This window comes from Wickerhamiella sorbophila, assembly GCF_002251995.1.
Source record: "Wickerhamiella sorbophila strain DS02 chromosome Unknown contig3, whole genome shotgun sequence".
NCBI lineage: Eukaryota > Fungi > Ascomycota > Dipodascomycetes > Dipodascales > Trichomonascaceae > Wickerhamiella > Wickerhamiella sorbophila.
The window spans coordinates 2,321,494-2,341,588 of NW_020194004.1; the positions used below are offsets into that span (position 1 = coordinate 2,321,494).

At 49.1% G+C, this 20,095-nt stretch overlaps 12 protein-coding genes across 12 annotated transcripts; 7 read left to right on the top strand and 5 right to left on the bottom strand.

The window, feature by feature from the left end:
* Window positions 1–13: 13 nt before the first annotated feature.
* B9G98_03228 (hypothetical protein) lies at window positions 14–3,160 on the top strand (the record flags this gene model as incomplete). Its single annotated transcript, XM_024809785.1, has 1 exon — window positions 14–3,160. The coding sequence occupies one exon, from the start codon at window positions 14–16 to the stop codon at window positions 3,158–3,160; it is 3,147 nt and encodes a 1,048-aa protein (XP_024665553.1).
* A 117-nt stretch (window positions 3,161–3,277) lies between these two features.
* B9G98_03229 (Negative cofactor 2 complex subunit beta) lies at window positions 3,278–3,769 on the bottom strand (the record flags this gene model as incomplete). Its single annotated transcript, XM_024809786.1, has 1 exon — window positions 3,278–3,769. One exon carries the CDS (start codon window positions 3,767–3,769, stop codon window positions 3,278–3,280), a length of 492 nt encoding a protein of 163 aa, XP_024665554.1.
* Window positions 3,770–4,041: 272 nt separating this feature from the next.
* Window positions 4,042–5,997, top strand: B9G98_03230 (U3 small nucleolar RNA-associated protein 5; the record flags this gene model as incomplete). The annotated part of the gene is made up of 1 exon (XM_024809787.1): window positions 4,042–5,997. One exon carries the CDS (start codon window positions 4,042–4,044, stop codon window positions 5,995–5,997), a length of 1,956 nt encoding a protein of 651 aa, XP_024665555.1.
* Window positions 5,998–6,163: 166 nt separating this feature from the next.
* On the top strand, window positions 6,164–6,784 carry B9G98_03231 (Xanthine phosphoribosyltransferase 1; the record flags this gene model as incomplete). The annotated part of the gene is made up of 1 exon (XM_024809788.1): window positions 6,164–6,784. One exon carries the CDS (start codon window positions 6,164–6,166, stop codon window positions 6,782–6,784), a length of 621 nt encoding a protein of 206 aa, XP_024665556.1.
* A 28-nt stretch (window positions 6,785–6,812) lies between these two features.
* Window positions 6,813–8,558, bottom strand: B9G98_03232 (Protein SGM1; the record flags this gene model as incomplete). The annotated part of the gene is made up of 1 exon (XM_024809789.1): window positions 6,813–8,558. One exon carries the CDS (start codon window positions 8,556–8,558, stop codon window positions 6,813–6,815), a length of 1,746 nt encoding a protein of 581 aa, XP_024665557.1.
* A 65-nt stretch (window positions 8,559–8,623) lies between these two features.
* B9G98_03233 (26S protease regulatory subunit 6B) lies at window positions 8,624–9,820 on the top strand (the record flags this gene model as incomplete). The annotated part of the gene is made up of 1 exon (XM_024809790.1): window positions 8,624–9,820. One exon carries the CDS (start codon window positions 8,624–8,626, stop codon window positions 9,818–9,820), a length of 1,197 nt encoding a protein of 398 aa, XP_024665558.1.
* Window positions 9,821–9,829: 9 nt separating this feature from the next.
* On the bottom strand, window positions 9,830–10,231 carry B9G98_03234 (hypothetical protein; the record flags this gene model as incomplete). Its single annotated transcript, XM_024809791.1, has 1 exon — window positions 9,830–10,231. One exon carries the CDS (start codon window positions 10,229–10,231, stop codon window positions 9,830–9,832), a length of 402 nt encoding a protein of 133 aa, XP_024665559.1.
* Window positions 10,232–10,333: 102 nt separating this feature from the next.
* On the top strand, window positions 10,334–12,082 carry B9G98_03235 (Transcription factor IIIB subunit; the record flags this gene model as incomplete). The annotated part of the gene is made up of 1 exon (XM_024809792.1): window positions 10,334–12,082. One exon carries the CDS (start codon window positions 10,334–10,336, stop codon window positions 12,080–12,082), a length of 1,749 nt encoding a protein of 582 aa, XP_024665560.1.
* A 75-nt stretch (window positions 12,083–12,157) lies between these two features.
* B9G98_03236 (Protein SDA1) lies at window positions 12,158–14,236 on the top strand (the record flags this gene model as incomplete). Its single annotated transcript, XM_024809793.1, has 1 exon — window positions 12,158–14,236. The coding sequence occupies one exon, from the start codon at window positions 12,158–12,160 to the stop codon at window positions 14,234–14,236; it is 2,079 nt and encodes a 692-aa protein (XP_024665561.1).
* Window positions 14,237–14,255: 19 nt separating this feature from the next.
* Window positions 14,256–15,533, bottom strand: B9G98_03237 (ATP-dependent RNA helicase DBP8; the record flags this gene model as incomplete). The annotated part of the gene is made up of 1 exon (XM_024809794.1): window positions 14,256–15,533. The coding sequence occupies one exon, from the start codon at window positions 15,531–15,533 to the stop codon at window positions 14,256–14,258; it is 1,278 nt and encodes a 425-aa protein (XP_024665562.1).
* Window positions 15,534–15,575: 42 nt separating this feature from the next.
* Window positions 15,576–16,322, bottom strand: B9G98_03238 (hypothetical protein; the record flags this gene model as incomplete). The annotated part of the gene is made up of 1 exon (XM_024809795.1): window positions 15,576–16,322. The coding sequence occupies one exon, from the start codon at window positions 16,320–16,322 to the stop codon at window positions 15,576–15,578; it is 747 nt and encodes a 248-aa protein (XP_024665563.1).
* Window positions 16,323–16,521: 199 nt separating this feature from the next.
* On the top strand, window positions 16,522–17,598 carry B9G98_03239 (L-arabinitol 4-dehydrogenase; the record flags this gene model as incomplete). Its single annotated transcript, XM_024809796.1, has 1 exon — window positions 16,522–17,598. One exon carries the CDS (start codon window positions 16,522–16,524, stop codon window positions 17,596–17,598), a length of 1,077 nt encoding a protein of 358 aa, XP_024665564.1.
* Between the last annotated feature and the right edge of the window lie 2,497 nt (window positions 17,599–20,095).

A 20,095-nucleotide genomic window follows, 5' to 3' on the forward strand; every position in this document is an offset into this window, starting at 1 on the left:
AGCTCTTTCCACCATGGACGCACAAGCTATTTTAGAGCTGTTCGCTGCGACCTTAGATCCGGCTGAGCAAACGCGCCAGCAGGCAGAGCGTGCGCTGGGCCAAGCCGAATCGCAAGCAGGATTCCTTGGTAGTTGTCTCAGCATCGTGCTGGAACCAGATATACAGACCGGAATCAAGGTCGCCGCAAGCGTGTACCTCAAGAACCGAATCCAACGTGGCTGGTCGCCCGATCGCGCGCGCCAGCTCGAGGTCTCACCGATTCCTGATCTTGATAAGCCTGAGTTTAGAACCCGCATAGTTCCAGCTATCGCCCAAGCATCTCCCCAGATCCGTCAGATCCTTGTTCCTGTCATTCTCACCATCGTAAACCATGACTACCCCGATGATTGGCTCGAGCTTCTGCCTTCCATTCGCGAACTGCTCAATCAGCAGGACGCTCACGCCGTGTACACTGGTTTGTCGATCTTTTTACAGCTTTGCCGTCATTATCGCTGGAATTCTAAGGAGGTTTTGAGCAAGTTTGATGCTGTAGCTGAGGAAATCTACCCGCAAGTTCTCTCTATTGGAGAGCGACTTGTTGGCGAATCTAGCCATATGGCCGGTCTCATGATGTATGATGTGATGAAAATCTATAAAATGATTGCTGCGCGTCAACTGCCACCAGTTGTCCAAAACTCCGAGGTTGCTCAACGCACAGTAGCGCTCTTCTTGCAGACCATTATAAAACCTATATCTGCAGAGGTTATGGCCCTCGAATCCTGGTCTGAACGCGAACAAAACCCTTGGCTTAAAGCAAAGAAGTGGGCTTCGTTCAACATCCTTCGCACACACACAAAATATCTTTCTGTTCGCAGTACTTCTCTGAGCTCCGGCGTGAAGGATCTGACGAACTACCGTAAACACTACTTGGCTACTTTTACCCCTGAAATTGTCAATGTTTACTTGGACCACTTGCAAACGTGGATTCGTGGTGAGATCTGGATTCCTCATAGCACACTGTACAATATTATTGCGTTCTTGGAAGCTTCTGTGGACCATAAATCTGCCTGGAAGCAACTCGAGCCCCATTTTCACGGTATGGTCACCCATGTCATTTATCCTCTGCTCTGCCCCAATATGGATGATTTGGAGCTTTTTGAAGACGATCCGGTCGAGTTTGTTCACAAGTGTATCGAGGTTTACCCTGAGACGGTAACTGTCGATGTCGCTGCCACAAATTTCCTTAGTACACTTGTTCGCAAGGGCAAACAGACCGCTCTGGGGTTTGTGCTTTTGTTTCTCCACAAAAGACTTACTGATCTTGCCGAGGAACCCATGGAGGTGGCGATCGCAGCACAAAAAGTTGGAGCTCTGCGAATCTTACAAACTATGGCTCCGGCAATTATGATGAAGAATAGTCCCTGTCAAGATCAGATCGAGGCCTTCCTTGAGGAGTATGTGCTCCCAGATCTTGCGAACTCGGCGGTGCATCCTATTTTGAGAGCTCGGGCCTGTCAATTGATTAACGCGGTCGCCAATGTGCACTTCAAGAACAGGTACACGTTACAGGCTATTTACAACGCAACTTTGCAGTGCTTTTATGACGAGAACCTCCCTCTTCAGGTCGAAGCATCTCTCACTCTGCAGGCTCTGTCAGACCATCCTGATGTGAGGGCCGCTTTAGGGGGCAACATTGCGCAAATCGTCCAGCACCTATTGAATCTAAGCAAAAAAATTGATCTTGATTCATTGATGGCCGTTATGGACGAATTCGTCGATATGTATCCTGAACAAATCACTCCATTTGCCGTCCAGATGGCTCAACAACTCCGCGATCAGTTCTTGTCTCTTGCCAGCGAATTGCACGAGTATAATATGCAGGACCCCAACAAGTTTAGCCTGATTGCAGAAGACAAGACGACAGCTGGCGTTGGTATGTTGAAAACGCTGACTGGTTTGGAGTCCTCCTTAGAGCATCACCCTGAGTTGATCCAAGAACTCGAGCAGGTGGTGCTACCCATTTTCGATGCTGTTTATCGTCACCACTTGACCGACTTTTACACTGAAACTTACTATTTGCATGAGAACACCTTGTTCACTCGGAAAACGGTTAGTCCCGAACAATGGCAGCTTTTCCCCTTAGCCCTAGAAGCCCAAAAACAGGTCCAGTATAGCTACATTGAGGATGCTATGCCGCTGTTGGAAAACTACGTTGCCTTTGGAGCTGGGCATCTCGCTCAATCGCCTCAGGACCTCGGGCTGCTAGTTGAGCTGGTATCCGGCTTGGTTGATAAATCCAATGACTACAAGATTCCGGTTGACGAACTCACACTGACCTTGAAACTAGGTATTCGCCTCTTGGAGACCCCGGAGTTACTTCATTCTGGCGCTATGCATCAATTCTTGGAGCCATTGCTTGTGCACACGCTGGATCGTATGGTATTAGAAAAGGCATCGTTGCCGAAAATGAAAAGATATACTGTCAATTTGATCGGTCTGGTTCTCGGTGCATTAGTGAACCATGCCGGTCTGACTTTCCAGGTATTGGAGTCCAAATCGTTGACTGATCCATTCTTTGCATTATGGACACAGTCTATGATTCACTTTGATCGGCTTGATGACCTGAAGCTCGAGCTACTTGTGCTTTTGGCACTTTTACAGCTTCAGGATTCTGAACTTCCGACCGGCGTGCAACAGCTGCTTCCCCAGCTGGTAGATGCACTGGCTCATGTCCTCAATGCTCTCCCCGAGGCTATCGCTCGCCACGAGGAGCTGGCCAAGGCAGCAGATGAACATGACTTTGGCGACATTGACGATCAGTGGGCCGACGCCGATTTCTATCAGGATGAGGAAGACGAAGACGAAGACGACAACGCTGTCGACACCACTGAAGACACCACAGTTGGATCGATGGACAACGGCCCTACTCTCAGTGCCGGGAACTCTGAGGAACTCACGGATTTCCTCAACTCGAAGTTCCATTACTACGACTCTGGTGACTTTGACGAAGACGTCTACACGATTTCACCGCTCGAGTCGATGAACCCCTCTGTTGTTCTGAAGGAACAAATTAACCAGCTCTCGCAAAAACCTGAACAGTTTGCCCGCTATCAGCAGCTTCTGGCTACAATTCCAGAGCAGCAGCGCGGCGTGATCGAGGCTGCTCTTTTGCAGGGGTAGCACTAGATAAATTAACAAGAGACATTTAAGGGGTTTGATACATACATACAGATTCGTCCAGAGTGGAAAATAATTAATTGCCGGAGCAAGCACAAAAAATAAAAGAGCAGATGCGGTTCATTCGGTGGAGGTTTCGACCTTCACCGAGGGATCTGACACGGCCGGGGACTCTGCCGAGGACTCGTCGACTTTGGGCACAGAGCCCGCGCTGAGCATGCGTTGGCGGGAGCTGGCGAAAAGAAGCTCCTGTTCACGCAGCAATTCTTCCTCGGATTTTCCAGACTGGTCGAGCTTGCCGACTTTGCGCTCACGCACTTTGAGAGACTCCTTGTGCGCCGCGATGGTTTGCTGGATGGGCTCGATGTAATCACGGAAATCGAGCTCTTCGAGAGCTTTTATGACATGCTCGCAGGCAATGGTCTTTTTCGACTCTTTTTCCGCCATATCGTTCGACTCGTTGGACAAGATCATGATGAACATGACGCAACATTCAATCAGTGCGTCGCGGCTTTCTCTTGAGAAAACCAGGTCGGGCGGCAAAATCTCGCTCACAATCTTCTGCACCGTGGCCTTTGGGAGGCTCAAATCCTCAGGATTAAGTTCAGACATCTTAAACTACGCGTTTTTCGCAAAAAATCAAAACCCTCTCTTTCCCGGCAATGGGGTTGCCCTTTGGGTTTTATACTCTCTTAAGTTAACGTATACCCTTACCCTTGTGGCCCCCTCCGAGCGACCCTTGTGCCCACTCCCAAAGGCTGATAGGGAAAAAAAAAATTTGGTGAAAACCCTGTGAAAACCCAGAGCCAGAGAAAAATGATGTAAGCGAGAGGGCAGTTTTTTTTTCCCTCTTTACCCAACTTGATATTTATTGTTGTGCACAGATGAACTCGCTGCCTTTTATCTCGGCGCAGTTCGACGCCGAAGGCAACAGTTTTGCCAGTGCATATCAAGCCCTCGATGCTCATCGCATCCGAGTTACCCCTGTGCAATCTGCCGACACTCCTTCTGTCGAGTACGCATGTGCGAAGGGCGTGAAAATTACCTGTTTGGTCTGGATCGCCGGAGCAGAAAAGCAGAAGCCTCCTTCCCGCAAGCGTGCAAAGGCGGCTGATCAGACTGGCGGCGCCCAGATCGCGGTGGGTACCTCCACAGGCACCATCCTGGTCTATAGCCCGTCTTCGAATCAGGTTCTCAAGACTCTTGGCACTGCTCCTTCTCCTGCTGTGGTTGCCTTGAGCGCTCAAAATGACAAATTGTATGCCCTGCATGCAGATGGTACTATTGCTGAGTGGAATGTCGCTCGTGAGTCTGTTGCACATACAAAATCAGAGCTGCCCGACCTGACCGCCGTGGCTGCGCTCCCGGATAATGGCCTTTTGTTGGCAAATACCCAGCCTCACTTGTCCACCAGTGAAATCACATCGCCCTCGGCTTCTTTTGCTGGCTTCGCCTCGCCTGTACGTCAATTAGTCGTGGGGGCTGCCGGCGATCGTTTTTTGGCTATTGCCGAACAAGACCGCCTGATCCAGTCTTACTCTGTATCTGCTGAGAACAATGGACACCCTCTAAACTTACTTTCCGGACCCTCTAATGCTACATTTGCAGCTGTTTCTAGCGACGATTCTGGTCTAGCCGTTGCCACGGATGATGGTACTGTATTGCTTTTTTCCGAGCCGTTCAAGTCCGCAGAGCAACCCGGATCAAACTCTTCTAGCCGCCGGCGTGCAAAACCTCAGTACGCTAAACCCACCGCCAGCATTGTCGTCAAGCGTCCGAACGGCGATCAGGTCAATGTTCAGCGTGTGTTTTTCTTGGACGACTTCCTTGTCCTTTCGTGGTCCGAACAGGGAGCTGTTCCCATATTTGCTCGCGTTCAATGGAAAAAAGATGGGCAAATTATTGACGAGACGGTTGAACTCGTCAAAGACTTTGCTGCTCCTCGTGCGTCTGAGCACTTGGTCAATGGCGTTGACGCAGCTGCCGTTCCTGCCTACAAAGAAAGTACAGCTACCATTTCAAGCGGCCATCATGTTGCTGATCTTGATGATGAGGATAGTGATGAGGAGGGCGGTGAAACCCTCGCTGACCGCCTTGAAGCGTTGGAGGTTAAACGCCAGCAGCTGCTCGAAGACAGCGACGCTGAAGACGAGGCCCACAAAGACGGCGAGTTCAGCCAAAACGGAGGCGCTGGTAAAATGAAGCTCTCCACTCCGGGCTCGTTTGCCGCTTTGCTAAATCAGGCACTGGTTGCCGGTGATAAGCAGTTGCTGGAAACCTGCTTGAGTGAACGTGATGAAAAAACTATCAAAACCTCGATTATCAAACTCGAGCCGTCGCTTGCAGCCAAATTGCTCGAGCGGTTGGCTGAGAAAATGGCCCGCGTTCAGCACCGGTCCGCCCAGCTCACTGTTTGGATAAAATGGGTCATTGTTGTACACGGTGGGTACCTTGTCACTGTCCCGAACTTGCTGAAGACGCTGGCGTCATTGCACTCTACATTGGCCACGCGAGTTGCCATCCTACCCCGCCTTCTTGCGCTCCAGGGCCGGCTGGAGCTCTTGAGCGCTCAGCTGGACGTTCGCGGTGAAATCCTCGAAAGCAGCCGTGAGATCGAAGACGACACCGAAGACATTGCTGAGGCAGTTTACACTGAGGATGCATTCATTGTCAATGGTGAGGAAGACTTTGACGAGGCCGGCGAGGACGATGAAGACGAGCAGATCGAAGAAGACGAAGATGTCGAGATGCAAATGGAATTAGACGACGAAGAAGAAGCTGGATTTGAGGACGAAGATGACGAAGACGGTAATGATGAAGAGGATAGCGAGGATGAGTAGTGTCATGTATACATATAAGCCGATATACGTTTCTCCTTCACATGTCAGAGATGTGCCCACGATGTCTCAGGGCAGGGGTTGGTGCGGTGATTCTTTTTTTTTGTCCCATCAGCTTACGGAAAATTTCTTTTTTTTTTTTATTTAATTTTCATCTGGTTGGTCGTCGATGTCGGATTCTAAGATCTATATCTCTTACGAGTGTGTTCACAAACTCTGTCAGGAGGCTGCTGACAATCTGAGGCAATTTAACCCTGAGGTTATCATTGCCATTGGCGGTGGAGGTTTCATCCCTGCCCGTATTTTGCGCACGTTCCTCAAAGAGAAGGGCCACAAGAACATTCCCATCCAGGCGATTGGTCTGTCTTTGTATGAGGATCTTGGAAACGCCGAGTATGAGGAGAAGATCGGTAAGGAGGTCATTCGCACGCAGTGGCTCGATTTCTCCTCGCTCAATGAGCACAAGGTCGACTTGATTGGCAAAAATCTGCTCATTGTCGACGAGGTTGACGACACCCGTACCACTCTCCACTATGCCGTCAAGGAGCTCGCCAAGGACTTGGACGATCTTGCCAAAAAGCTTGGCCGCGACAGCGAAAAGACCACCATCTCCGTTTTCGTGCTCCACAACAAGGATAAGCCCAAGAAGGCTGAGCTCCCTGAGGAGATGATGGCCACTGGTCGCTACTTTGCCGCCCGCACCACCGCCGATGAGTGGATCGCTTACCCGTGGGAGGCTGCAGACATCGATGTCCACACCGAGCACGCTCGCGCACAAGGAAACATTTAAATTAATCATATTTAGATAGCCACGCTAACTATCTCAGCAAGGCTTCGATCTGTTCACGATACGCTTCCTTAAGATCCTGTACATCGGCTTCAAGTTCTGAAACCCGTTCTGATTTCTCGCCCAACCGGACAAGAAGACTGTCAATTTTGGCCTCGAGCTCGGCAATTTTTGTCTTGTGGGACTCTGATTCCTTGCGCATTTCCTCTAGCTCTTCGCTCGCATTGATGGCTCCCAGAAGCTCGTTGTAGGCGTCAGTCTTTTCGGCGTTGGCCAATTCCAATGCTTGTTTTGTGCTGGTCAGTTCTGTTTCGAGCCGGCGAACAGTCATGTTCAGTTTGCCAAGCATGTGGGAGCTTTCAGACCGCATGTTGATTGACGAAGCATTTGACATGAACATTGAATGATCAAAGTCCGAGGCTAAGCTATCACGACGGCTTTCAATGGGAGATCGCGGCGTAGGAGTACACGCGTCCAACGGATGCAACGAAGGCAAAGACACTTCTGATCCGAAAAATGAATCGTTACGTCCAGTTAATGGTGTGGGTGTTGCAGCCGCTACAAGATCAGCTTCTCTCTGCTCCCATTCAACGCGAGCCTGAGAAAAGCTTTCAGATGTGTGTTCAGCCTCTTGACGCGCAGCATTAAGCTCTGCTGATTGAGATTTGGTGACAGACTCGAGCTTTTCGATCTGTTCTTTGAGCTCCTCAACTTGCCGGAATGCCCTCTTGGCTTCTGTTTGGGCCGCTTCGGCTGCGGCTGCACTTGCACTTGCCGCGTCCCGTGCCTCGAAAAGGCTTTTTTGAGTGGCTTGCAGCTTTTGCTGCGTACCGGTTCGCTGCTTTTCATCATCACTAGCTTTGGCTTCAAGCTCAGCAATGCGACTCAATAGGCCTGCCTCAATATTATTCCAATTGTCTGTTGCTGCTGCATGGTGAGCTTGTGCGGTGTCTAGACGCCGTTGTAGATCGCGAACGTGTTGGTCTTGAGAAGAGGCTTCGGCAAGTGATCGGTAATGTTCAATTAAAGCGGATTGGTCGAAGATCTGTTTACGAAGTGCATCTACGTTTGATTTCTCACCTGCAAGCTCTTTCTCAAACGATTCCTGTAGTGATGTAGCTCGAGTGCGCTCGATTTCCAAGTCACTTAATGCCTTTTCCAATTCCGCCGTATTAACCTCCATCTGAGGTTTTACAACCACCTGGGGCGTATGTTTCTCTGCTGATCGCAACTTTTTGATTACCATGTTCAACTTTAATTCCTGCTGGGCCAACCGTTGGCCCTCTTCAATGAGAGAGGCTATTTGCGACTCGCGTGCTGCAGCTGCTTCTTTGGAACTGCTTAATTTTTGAACTCTTGAGTGGCTCAGGTACTTGATTTTACTCAAAAGAGCCGAAATTTTCGCATTGAGGTCCTCAATAAATGCATCGTATTCGCGGCCAGCCGCCTCACAAAGATCTAGCGCGTTCAGGCTTGTGTCCTTGAGATTCTCGTCGCCAGCCTCGCTTATATCGAGTGCGAGCTTTTGTACAGCCGAAACAGCCCCACTCAAGTCAGGAAATGTCAGCGGAGGGCCCGGTTCGAGGGCGGGTGGACCAGGTTCAGCCTCGTCGCTAGATCCACTCCCTGCTTCGCCTGTCGACTCAATGTGAGTTTCGTCGGCTTTCTCGGGGTTCTCGGTATTACCCGAACTTGGAGGCATCTCAAGAGCCTCATCGAGGCGACGCTCCACCGTGGCGACAGCGCGCTTCAGATAATTTGACCACTCGGAGGCCATTACCTAACCATCCAACCTGGCAAGCAAATCCTCAAAAGGCCAACGAAATCAGAGTGATTGCGGAAATGGAGGTAGCACAGAAGGGCGAAGCGCCCGCTGAGTTTGAAAAAGATGTATACACCAAGCTCAAGACGCTTGAGCGGGAGTACGAGTTGCTTGTTCTGCAGGAAGACTACATTAAGGATGAGCAGCGCCACCTGAAGCGAGAGCTTCTGCGGGCCCAAGAGGAGGTTAAGCGGATTCAGTCGGTTCCACTGGTTATTGGCCAGTTTCTAGAGGTTATTGACCAAAACACAGGTATCGTTTCAAGCACAACTGGAAGCAATTATGCAGTACGCATTCTGTCCACTCTAGACCGGGAGCTGCTCAAGCCCTCGACGTCAGTGGCTCTTCACCGGCACTCGAATGCGCTCGTGGATATTTTGCCGCCCGAGGCCGACTCGTCTATCGCCATGCTAGGCGCCGACGAGAAGCCGGATGTCAGCTACGCCGACGTAGGTGGACTCGACATGCAGAAGCAGGAGATTCGAGAGGCGGTGGAATTGCCGCTCACAGAGTTCGATCTGTACAAGCAGATTGGTATCGACCCGCCTCGTGGCGTTCTACTGTATGGTCCCCCAGGTACCGGCAAGACCATGCTTGTCAAAGCCGTGGCCAACGCCACGACCGCCTCGTTCATCCGAGTGGTCGGATCCGAGTTTGTGCAAAAGTATCTGGGTGAAGGTCCCCGTATGGTGCGCGACGTGTTTCGGCTGGCCCGCGAAAACGCTCCCAGTATTATTTTTATCGACGAAATCGACGCGATCGCCACAAAGCGTTTCGATGCCCAAACCGGTGCCGACCGGGAAGTCCAGCGCATTTTGCTGGAGCTGCTGAACCAAATGGACGGATTCGACCAGTCGTCTAACGTGAAAGTCATTATGGCCACCAACCGTGCCGACACACTGGACCCTGCGCTCATGCGGCCCGGTCGTCTGGATCGCAAAATCGAGTTCCCCTCGCTGCGGGACCGTCGCGAGCGGCGGCTGATCTTCACCACCATTGCCTCTAAAATGTCACTGGCGCCAGAAGCAGACCTGGACTCCCTGATCATGCGCAACGACCCGCTAAGCGGAGCCATCATTGCTGCAATCATGCAGGAAGCTGGTCTTCGTGCCGTTCGCAAAAACCGCTATGTCATTCTCCAGCAGGACTTGGAGGAGGCCTACAGCTCGCAGGTCAAAACGGGCTCTGAGAAGGACAAGTTCGACTTTTATAAATAGATACATAAGTTATTGTTTCTGTGGCATGCGGGCTATGATGACCAGGAGCACAGTATCGGCGGCAATTGCCAGCAGCCCGGAGATGAGAACAATTTGGCCAGACGTCACGAAGTCGCCGTCGATGTCTCTCAGGAAGAGCACCTTGTACTGCCATCGCTGGTGCAGGGCCAGCACGATCATGCAGAGAGACTGGATTGTGTAAACCGTGCCGACGGGCAGGAATTCTTTGCTGAACAGCCGCAGGATGATCAGTCCAAACGTCAGTTCGGAGAACGCAGTGCGAATGTATGCTGCATCAAACGTCCGCTGCGACGCACGCACGTCCTGTTGCTGCGCTACCGTCAGTGATCGGTAATCCCGCCAATCCGGGCTATTTTGCCGCAGACCCTCCGCTTCGCTGCGATCTGACATCGTAATGAGGTATGCTGTGGAGGAGAGCCAGAGCGTGCCGGCTTACTCATACGAGAAAGGGTTTTGGGCGAGCGCTCCTTTCCACTTCATTCTCAGTTCGCGATGGCGGCAATAACTACCTGTAAAAACTGCCACTCGAACGATTTTGACAAGGACCACCAAACAGGAGAACTGGTATGTCGAAACTGCGGTTCCGTGGCGGAGGAGAGCCGCATCGTTTCCGAGGTCTCTTTCAGCGAGACCTCCAGCGGTAAGGCGATCGTCACTGGCCAGTACGTCTCACACGACCAAACTGGTGTGTTGTCGGCTAGTTTGTACGGTGTCCAGGGCGAGAGCCGGCAACAGACAATCTTCAAAGCACGCCATCGCATGGAGCGGATTGGCCACCGCTTGGGCATGGCCGATCACATTATTGAGGCCGGAATGCGATACTTTCTTGCCGCCCTGTCGAACAATTTCGTCAAGGGCCGAAAATCGCAACATGTGCTTTCCGCCTGTCTCTATTTATCATGCCGCATGGCGAAAACCGATCACATGCTGATGGACTTTGCAGAGCTCATTCACGTGAATGTGTTTCATATCGGTGCTACATACCTGCAGTTGGTTCGCAATCAGAACATTGACCAACTGCCCATTGTTGATCCCACGGTGTATATTCAGAGGTTTGTGTCCAAGCTCCAGTTTGGTAGTGAAGGAAGCCGCCGCGTTGTCGAGGACGCAAAGCGTTTGGTGGCCCGTATGGGCAAAGACTGGCTCCAGAACGGTCGACGGCCTGCCGGTGTAGCTGCAGCTTGTATTTTGTTGGCCGCACGTATGAACAATTTCCGTCGATCCAAAGCAGAGATCGTTTCTGTCGCAAAAGTCGCCGAGGAAACCCTCCAACGGCGTCTTGATGAATTCAAGTCCACAGCTGCAGGTACACTGACCATCTACGATTTCAGGAACGTTGACGTTGAAAGTGCCGCTGATCCTCCGTCGTTCACGCGGCATCGAGAACTAGAGAAGAAACTCCTAGACAAACTGTCTCAGGACAACGAACTCAGAGCCCAGGGAGTTGAGCCTGAGGAGGACCCTTATTTAAACCCGGAACTGGTTGCAATAGCCCAAGAGCTCGACAAGCAGGACGGCCAAACTCTCCAATTGACTCAAGAAGTCAACTCATTGCTCGACACGCCGGGACTACAAAAGGCAGTAGAAGATATTGCTGCTCAGCCACACCCCAAGCGGAAATCATCAGCTATAGATGATTCAGAAAGCGAAGACGATAGTGAAGATAGCGACGCGGAACAAGAAGCCGAGAGAGCATTTGACGAGGCTGTTAGTGCTGGTACAGAAGCCGTGATGGCCGCTGTCGAGGCACCATTGGAGCCTGCCTCGGTACCAGTCAGACCCGATTTCTACTCTAAGGGCCGCGTTGAGCAGTTTTTGAAAAGCTTCAGACAGCGACAATCACAGAGACTCGAGGACGAGGTTCAGGCGAAGAAAATGCGTGCCCAGGCCGAAGCTCAAGCCCGCGCAGCAGCCCCCGACGAAGAAAGCTTGTCGGATATCGACGATGACGAGATCGAGTCGGTGCTACTGAACGAAACAGAAATCGAACAGAAATCCCAGGTCTGGGTATCAATTAATCGTGAATATTTATTGGAGCAAGAACGCAAACGTCTGCGGCGCGAAGCAGATATTGCCTCTGGCGAAACCAAAGCTCCTCGCAAGAGACGCCGTCGCCCGAAACAAGAGCCCGGCTCAGCAGCCTCCGCGGAGGCCGCCGCTGCAAACATGCTCCGAGAGAAAGCCCCGTCCAAGAAAATCAACCAGGCTGCCCTCAAAAAGCTGTTTGCTAAAGCAGAATAATCTTATTTATTATGTATCTGTCTGCAGGTTCATCCATCATACATTTCACTTACATAATTTTTTTTTTCCTTCATCATGCCTAAACGGAAGAGAGCTGCGGTGCTGCCCACCAACATTGCCCTTTTACAGAACCTTATTAGGCGAGACCCATCGTCATATAGCGAGGAATTCAAGCTCCAGTACCAGCACTATGTTTCGTTGAGGGAGATTTTCTACCAAAATCCACGAGCGGCTCAGGGTCACGAAAAATTGAGCGAACTGATAGGATTCATCACCCACATGTGCAGCTGCTATCAGAACTTGACAGCCGAGTTCCCAAAAGAGCTTCTGAGTTTGATTGCAGAGCACCACGATGGCTTGCATCCAGATCTAGCCGACAAGATTGTCCACTGCATCTGTATGCTGCGGAACAAAGACATTATTTCGAGTGAAGACTTTGTTAAAACACTGTTCCCGATACTTGTTACGACCGAGTCGAAACAGCTCAGAACACAGGTGTACAGGTCCTTGATCCAGATGCTGAAAACAGTGAACCAATCTGCCAAGAACCAAAAGATCAACAAAATGATGCAGGCCCTTCTTTTCTCGCTTTTAGAGAGCGCAGAGAGTAATGGCCTGTGGGCCCCCAAAATCATTCGTGAGCTCTGGAGGCGAGGTATTTGGGATGACTCGAGAACAGTGGAAATCATGAGCCAGGCAGCTATTCATCCTGACACTAAAGTTGCAGCGTCGGCTATTTGTTTCTTTTTGGGTGCAGACAAAGAGCGTGAACAGGCTATGAATGATGATGGTGAAAGCGATGATGGATTGGATATGGAAGCTCTCCGTCACAAGTTAAATGTCAACAAAAAATCCGGAAAGAGAAGCAAAAAGCTTGAGGCGATCGCCAAGCAGGTAAAGCGCAAGGTTCATGGCCCCGGAAAGGATGCGACACACTTGAATTTCTCTGCGATTCATTTACTGCGTGATCCCCAGGGATTCGCTGATAAACTCTTTGCAGCACACCTCTCCAGCAAGAGTGGTGCTGGTGGAATCAAGCTCAGTCTTGATCAAAAAATCGATTGCTGCAATCTCATATCACGGCTTACCGGTACTCACAAACTCACTATTTTGGGCCTCTACTCTTTTTTCCTAAAATATCTCACCCCCAAACAGCGTGATGTCACACAGTTCATGGCCGCGGCTGCTCAGGCTTCTCACGATCTTGTTCCGCCAGATGTGATCAGCCCTATGGTTCGCAAAATTGCCGATGAGTTTGTGAGTGACGGTATGGCTGCTGAAGTAGCTGCCGCTGGCCTTAACACAATTAGAGAAATTGTGGCCCGCGCGCCTTTGGCAATCGATGAACCGCTCCTTCACGATCTCGTGGCATATCGCGGTTCCAAATCTAAGCCGGTCATGATGGCTGCCCGTAGCTTGATCCAGTTGTTCAGGGATATTGATCCTTCAATGCTGCCTTCGAAGGAAAGGGGTAAAGCTGCTACAATTGCCCTCCGCGCTGGAGAGACGAGACAACTCAAGTTCGGTGAAACTCAATCTGCAGGATTTGAAGGTCTTCAACTGCTGGAAGAATGGAAGCAAGCTAATGCTGATAATGGGCTTGAAAATGATGGTTGGGACGTTGATGAGGACGTTGATGAGGGCGATGATAGTGATGATGGTGAATGGGTAACTATCGAAGATGACCAGGAGTACAATGTTAGCGACAGCGATGACGAAAAGTTAGAGACCAATACAGAAACCAAGGCCGCTGCCACTGATTTCACCAGCCTTGCTGCGACAGAGATTCTGACTCCCGCAGATTTCGCCAAATTGAACGAGCTCAAGACCGAAGCCGGAATTCGTAAAGCCATGGGTCAAACCAACGAGGAGGTTGTGGATTCAATTAAGCTGACTGGCGCCAATAAATACAAGCAGAGCAAGGAGGAGAGATTGGCTCAGGTTCATGAGGGCCGTGAGGGCCGTGAATTCGGCTCTCGCAAGAAAAAGCATCAAGAGAAGGAGCACTCAACAACAAACAAACAGAAGGCTCGCAAGAAGAACTTTATCATGATGATACACAAACGTGACGTTCAGGGTAAAGCCCGTAAGAGTTTGCGTGACAAACAGAAAGTTTTGCGTGCTCATATTACCCGTCAAAAGAAGCGCATGTAGAGAATAAATATTTGTTAAACTATGAGCTATTTCTGGCTTTTTTCTTCTGGATTTTGCGGCGCTCGCCGAACTTATCCTTATCCATTTCGAGAATGGCCTGACGCTTGGCTATGCTCACCTTCTTCAGCGCTTTATCAATTACTAGTTTGTCACTGATGTTCTCATATTGGGCCATTTTCGTAGCAGTTCGTGCTTCTATGGCCTCGATACGCTCAACGTCCCGCTCACCCACCAATGAGATAGATTCGCCCGATCGGCCAGCACGAGCCGTACGGCCCACTCGGTGAATGTAATCATCGGGATCAGCTGGAATATCAAAATTCACAACCATTTGCACAGTAGGGATGTCTAGACCACGAGATGCCACGTCTGTAGCGACCAGAACACGAGCAGCCGCAGCACGGAAGCGACCCAGTGCATTGAGACGCTCAGACTGAGGCATCTGAGAATGAAGCGAGGTTGTTTTCACATCCATTAATTGTAAGGTGCGCCGAATGTGTTCAGCCGTTTGCGTGCGGTTGACAAAAATTATCGCGGTCTTCTTGGCGTTGCCCTCTTGCTCCAGGAGTCCATAGAGATATGCCAGCTTGACATAGGTTGGGCACAAAATATAGTACTGCTCGAGCTTTTCAGGAACAGCCATGCTATCAAGAGCCACCTCGTGCGACACCACGGGAAGCTTTCCTGGTTTGGTGGGTGCTTCTTTGAGGCCTCGAACAGCGTCTGTAATTGTGGCAGTGAAAAGAAGTGTTTGACGTTTTATTGGGTCTGGCAAAACCGCCATACATCTTGCCAGATCGTCTGAAAGTGAAGAACTCAAGAGACGATCTGCCTCATCAAGCACCAGATACTTGATGCGCCGAAGACCGCCAATTGTATCTTCTCCACTTGACATAATGTGATCAGCCAACCGTCCTGGGGTAGCAACAACAAAGTGTGGCCTGCGTTGCAATTCTAGACACTGCTTCACCATATCTACACCTCCGACGATAACAGAGACCCTAATGTTCATACCAGAACCTAGAGCTGAAAACTGTTCTGCAATTTGAATAGCAAGTTCTCTGGTAGGCGTTAAGATAAGGCCGCAAATCCCGAATGGATCCCGTGACCACTCTGTGAGCATCGGCGCAGCAAATGCGATCGTTTTGCCAGACCCAGTCTTGGCTCCACCAATCACGTCGTGGCCCTTTAAAACAGAGGGAATACAAGCTTGCTGAATGGCAGATGGTTTATGGATGGCCATGGCATGTAGGGCCTCACAAAGCCATGGCGATACTCCTAAATTTTCAAACGTCATGGGCAAATCAACTGAAAAACTCTGGGAAAAAAAATTATGTAATTAGGTAACATCACTGATCTCATCCCAAAAGATGCTGGTGTGGACACAATCGATGTCGGCCAATTCGTCTGGAATAACTGAATGAACATGCGAAACGTACCTGATTGGCATAAAAAATAGTCTTTCAGAGCTGTCATCCCACAAGGCGCATTTTTCATTCTCGGGGTTTAGGTGACACACTTCTGCAGCTCGCCGCAACCCTAGAGTGGAATCTAAGGCTATTGCAGAGGCAAGAGAGTTAAACGTGTGCTCTATTTCGGTCACCTTCTCATATCCCTTGGTGAAAATTGCAGGTACAAGCTCTTTAAGCTCATTGAAGAAGCATACCATAGCGTAATCCGCGAGCTGTGTCATTTGATCAAAGAGAGGCTCGATGGCTTGATCTGCATGAATGAATTTCAAACAAACTTTAACTGTTTTAAGGTATCTTCGACAATAGTCTGGTGAGCTGTCTATCTTTCCAGGCGCAAATGTCACGGTGAATCCTGTTGAGGTCTGGGAGTACATTTCCATATGTGTTTCCGCTGACTGCATGAAAGTGGATTCCACAAACGATTGAAGAAGATTCTCTATTATTTCGAAATGAGCAGTTTTTCCGTTGGTGGTTAGAATGAAATCCAAACACCACCGGACTGCAAGGGGCGTGAAATCAAGAGCACCTCCCGAAATGCCTACCTGGCCATCCAGAGAGAGTGCTACGGAGAACGATTTACATGTAAATGGCACGGCAGTTTTGTATGCAAACATGTGCGCTTTTTAACGTTGAAATCGAAAAAGAGTGGTCAAGAATGTTCCAAATCAAATCGACCGAACCAGCTGAGAGCAGTTTTGAGGTACGTATGCAAGCCGATCAGTACCCGTATCTGCACTTCTTCGTTAGTAAGCCCATTCTCTGTTGGGGCAGAATAAGCGAGAGTTCGGAAAAACAATTATCGACACTCAACCAATGTCAAACATCGGAGTATTTACCAACCCCAAACAAGAACTTTACGTCGGTCCTTGCGAACCTGCTAATGCCGAAGTTGAACTCAAACCATCTGAAGTGCTCCTGCGCGTCCGGGCTACTGGAATTTGTGGTTCTGACGTGCATTTCTGGAAAGAAGGCCGCGTCGGAGATACAATGGTGGTGCGAGATGAACACATTTTGGGGCACGAGTCTTCTGCAGATGTTTTGAAAGTGGGTTCCGCAGTGAAAAACTTGGCCGTAGGGGACCGTGTAGCAATTGAACCCGGCAAGCAGTGCTTAACTTGCGATCAGTGCCTCCATGGTCACTACAATGGATGCGAACAGGTAGAATTCAAGTCTACCCCTCCTTTTCAGGGTCTATTGAGGCGATTGGTTGTCCACCCGGCCCGATTGTGTCACAAGATCAGCGACAGAATTTCGTATGAGGAGGGTGCATTGCTCGAGCCAATTTCTGTCGGTTTAGCTGGTATCAGACAAGCAGAACTTGAACTTGGTGATTCGGTCGTGGTTTGTGGTGCTGGGCCCATTGGAATAGTATGTGCTATTTTGGCGCGTGCTGCTGGTGCTGCTCCTCTTGTTATCACCGACATCAACCAACATCGTCTCGAAATGGCATCAAGGCTTGTTCCGAATATCCGCACGGTTAAAGTGGAGCCAAATGATGATCCTCAGCTAACGGCGAAGAAAATTATTGCTGCTGCCAATGGCGTCAAAATGAAGGTCGCCCTTGAGTGCACTGGATTTGAGCAAAGTATTGCAGCTTCAATTTATTCGCTTCAATTTAAAGGCGTTTGTGAGATCATTGGTGTAGGCAAAGATCACATCAATCTTCCATTTATGCACGCCAGCGTCAACGAAATCACGATCAGAGGCCTGTTTAGGTATGCCAACACTTGGCCTACTGCTATTCGTCTTCTAGAGAACAAGCTCATTGATATTCAGGGCCTTGTTACTCATAGACTCCCACTTGAAAAGGGTGTTGAAGCGTTTGAAATCGCGAGCAACCCTTCTTCCAATTCGATCAAGGTGATCATCTTCAACGACAATATTTCGTGAGTCTTTATATAAACATATATTCCGAAGATATCTTTTGAAGAATACGCCATGTCATATTACGCCTCCAAAACCTGGTGGGTTCATTCGAACGGTGGGGAAGGAGCTTGAAGTGAAACTTCGAATATGTTCGATATTTCGAACGAATGTTTCGGCAATAGTTTGGTGGCTAGAATTTCCGCCTGTCAAACTGCATGCGGGAGACTAGGCCTTTCATTCCCCGTTGCCGACCTTATTTCAAAAGGCATTGTTCTATACGATAACAGACATCTCAAAAAATCGGCGACCTGAGTCGTGTGTGTGGCTACGTTTCTTGCTAAATCAAAACTCTCATATAAGATTCCTTGCTTTTCCTGGTTCATGTCTATAAGTCGGCAATAGTTTAGTGGCTAGAATTTCCGCCTGTCAAACTGCACGCGGGAGACCGGGGTTCAATTCCCCGTTGCCGAGTTTCAAAACTTTTTTTTGAGTTTTCACTGTCACAACATTTAGACTCTATTTGATTAAACCTTAGATCAAATCACCATCTAACTTTTTCTTTGTTGTACATCTTTTAAATGCTCAATGCGCTCTTTAAACTGCTAGAAGCATGCACATCTGCTCTTCCGTGGACGCAGCACGGAGTCTTACGACAGCAAACCAAATCAAGTATTTACAGCGAAAGAATCTCACAAAACACCCGGTCCCAGTAACAATCGTGATTGGGAATGATATTTCGGACTATAGCGGATCTGGAAAGAGCTCTCCACTCTCATCATTCTTGGACAGCCGAACACCTTTGCTACACAGAGAATCAGTGAACTATGGTAGCTGTACACGGAGTTGAAATCGAACATGAGTACTGCAGGTCTAAGTGCTAGTACAAAAACTGTCTGTAGGCCATTAAGCAGGTATATTGAGTTCGTCCTGCATGACGTGTACCAATGATAGTAGCATTGATAAAACTTCGAGCGAGCGTGTGAGTCTTTATTTATGCTTCTAATTTCCCTTGGTTTATTTGTCAGGCTCAGACTGCGCCATATGAAGACCGGATGTTGGGTCGGGTACTTCGAATGGCATGTACAGTCTGAGTAACAAGGGGTAAAAACTCTAGTGAAAGAGCATCTCAACTTTGGGAAGATACTCACTCATAGTCGTACTTTCCATGGGCTTATTGGCAGAATTCCGACAGCGCTATATGAAAACTCGGATGTTGGACGCGTACTCAGGTGTTTTTGGCTCTTCGTGCGTAGCGTGTGTTTAAGTAGCAAATAATGTAATCCTTGAAAGTGAAAATTTACCCCAGCCCTGAAATTGTATTTCATTATGAGTGTACTTTTTCACGGTTCGTTTTCCAAGGACTCCCACCGGGCCATCTGAAAATCAGATGGTGGGGTCCCGAAGTGTTTTCAGCTCATCGTTTTTGTAGCGTGTGCCATCTAAATGACAAGAAATAAAACTCACTGTAAACGCGTACCTCAACTCTGATGGTATGTTTTGTTAAGATTCCGCCTGCCTTCGGTTCGAGCGACTAGGTTACAGCACATGTAAGACAGAGAACGTATAAACTCACAATAGCAAGTGTGCCAGCTATTCCTGCTGTAAATGGGTCCGCAATTGAATAGATTACCGCTCAATAATGTCTTTTTGTCAAGACTTCGGTGAAAAATATCGTTTATAATAACCAGATCTGCGCCCTGGAACTGGGCGGCTCCTCACGCACGGCTCCTCATGCTCTAGATTCTTGGCTGAAGCTAGTCCTAATGAAAAAACTAAACCACACAGCATCTAGCCGTCAATAATGAGTTCCGCTCATATTCAGAGATGATGATGACGCTTTGACTTCGCTTTTTGTCTCGTTTGGGTCACGGTGTCGCAGCAGTACCCGTCACTTCTTGCAGTAGCTTATGCAGCAGTTGATGCAGCAGATCATCCAATGGTCCAGATTACTACTCTGGGGGCATTTAGTGGGTCGAATTTCATACCCTATTCTTTATGTTAAAGCATTTATACAATTTTTCACCTTACAGTACAGATTATCGTTCCATATATCAATGTCTTGCCAGCTTAGCGCACCTGAGCACAGGCTGAACACATGGTGCAAGTGATGAGTGAAATTCAGCTTTGCACTACGTTCAAATAGTGTGCACTCTTGAGCGCAGAAGATCTTTGAGCGACAATTATCAACCGATACAGATGCTAATACTCAGCACATAGTTAGTTGACAAGGTCATTTTAGTGTACAGTATCTTAGAAAACTAGCATTGCGATTTGTGTGTACTCGCTTATTAGTGACGTTCTGCGGTCTCGAAGTCTATCGCTCTGCAATTGATTGGTACGAGCCGCTTTTTATATTATGGCGATCTGCTCACTATTTATGAGAATAACTAAGGATCTCCATTTGATCCACCAAGACCATAAGCCACACATTCCCAGCAATCTAATCCGCAAACGTGCTCAGAGCCCTTTTGGGTCTTTAGTGCTACTACCTCTCAGTAAATATATCATCACATACACAGAG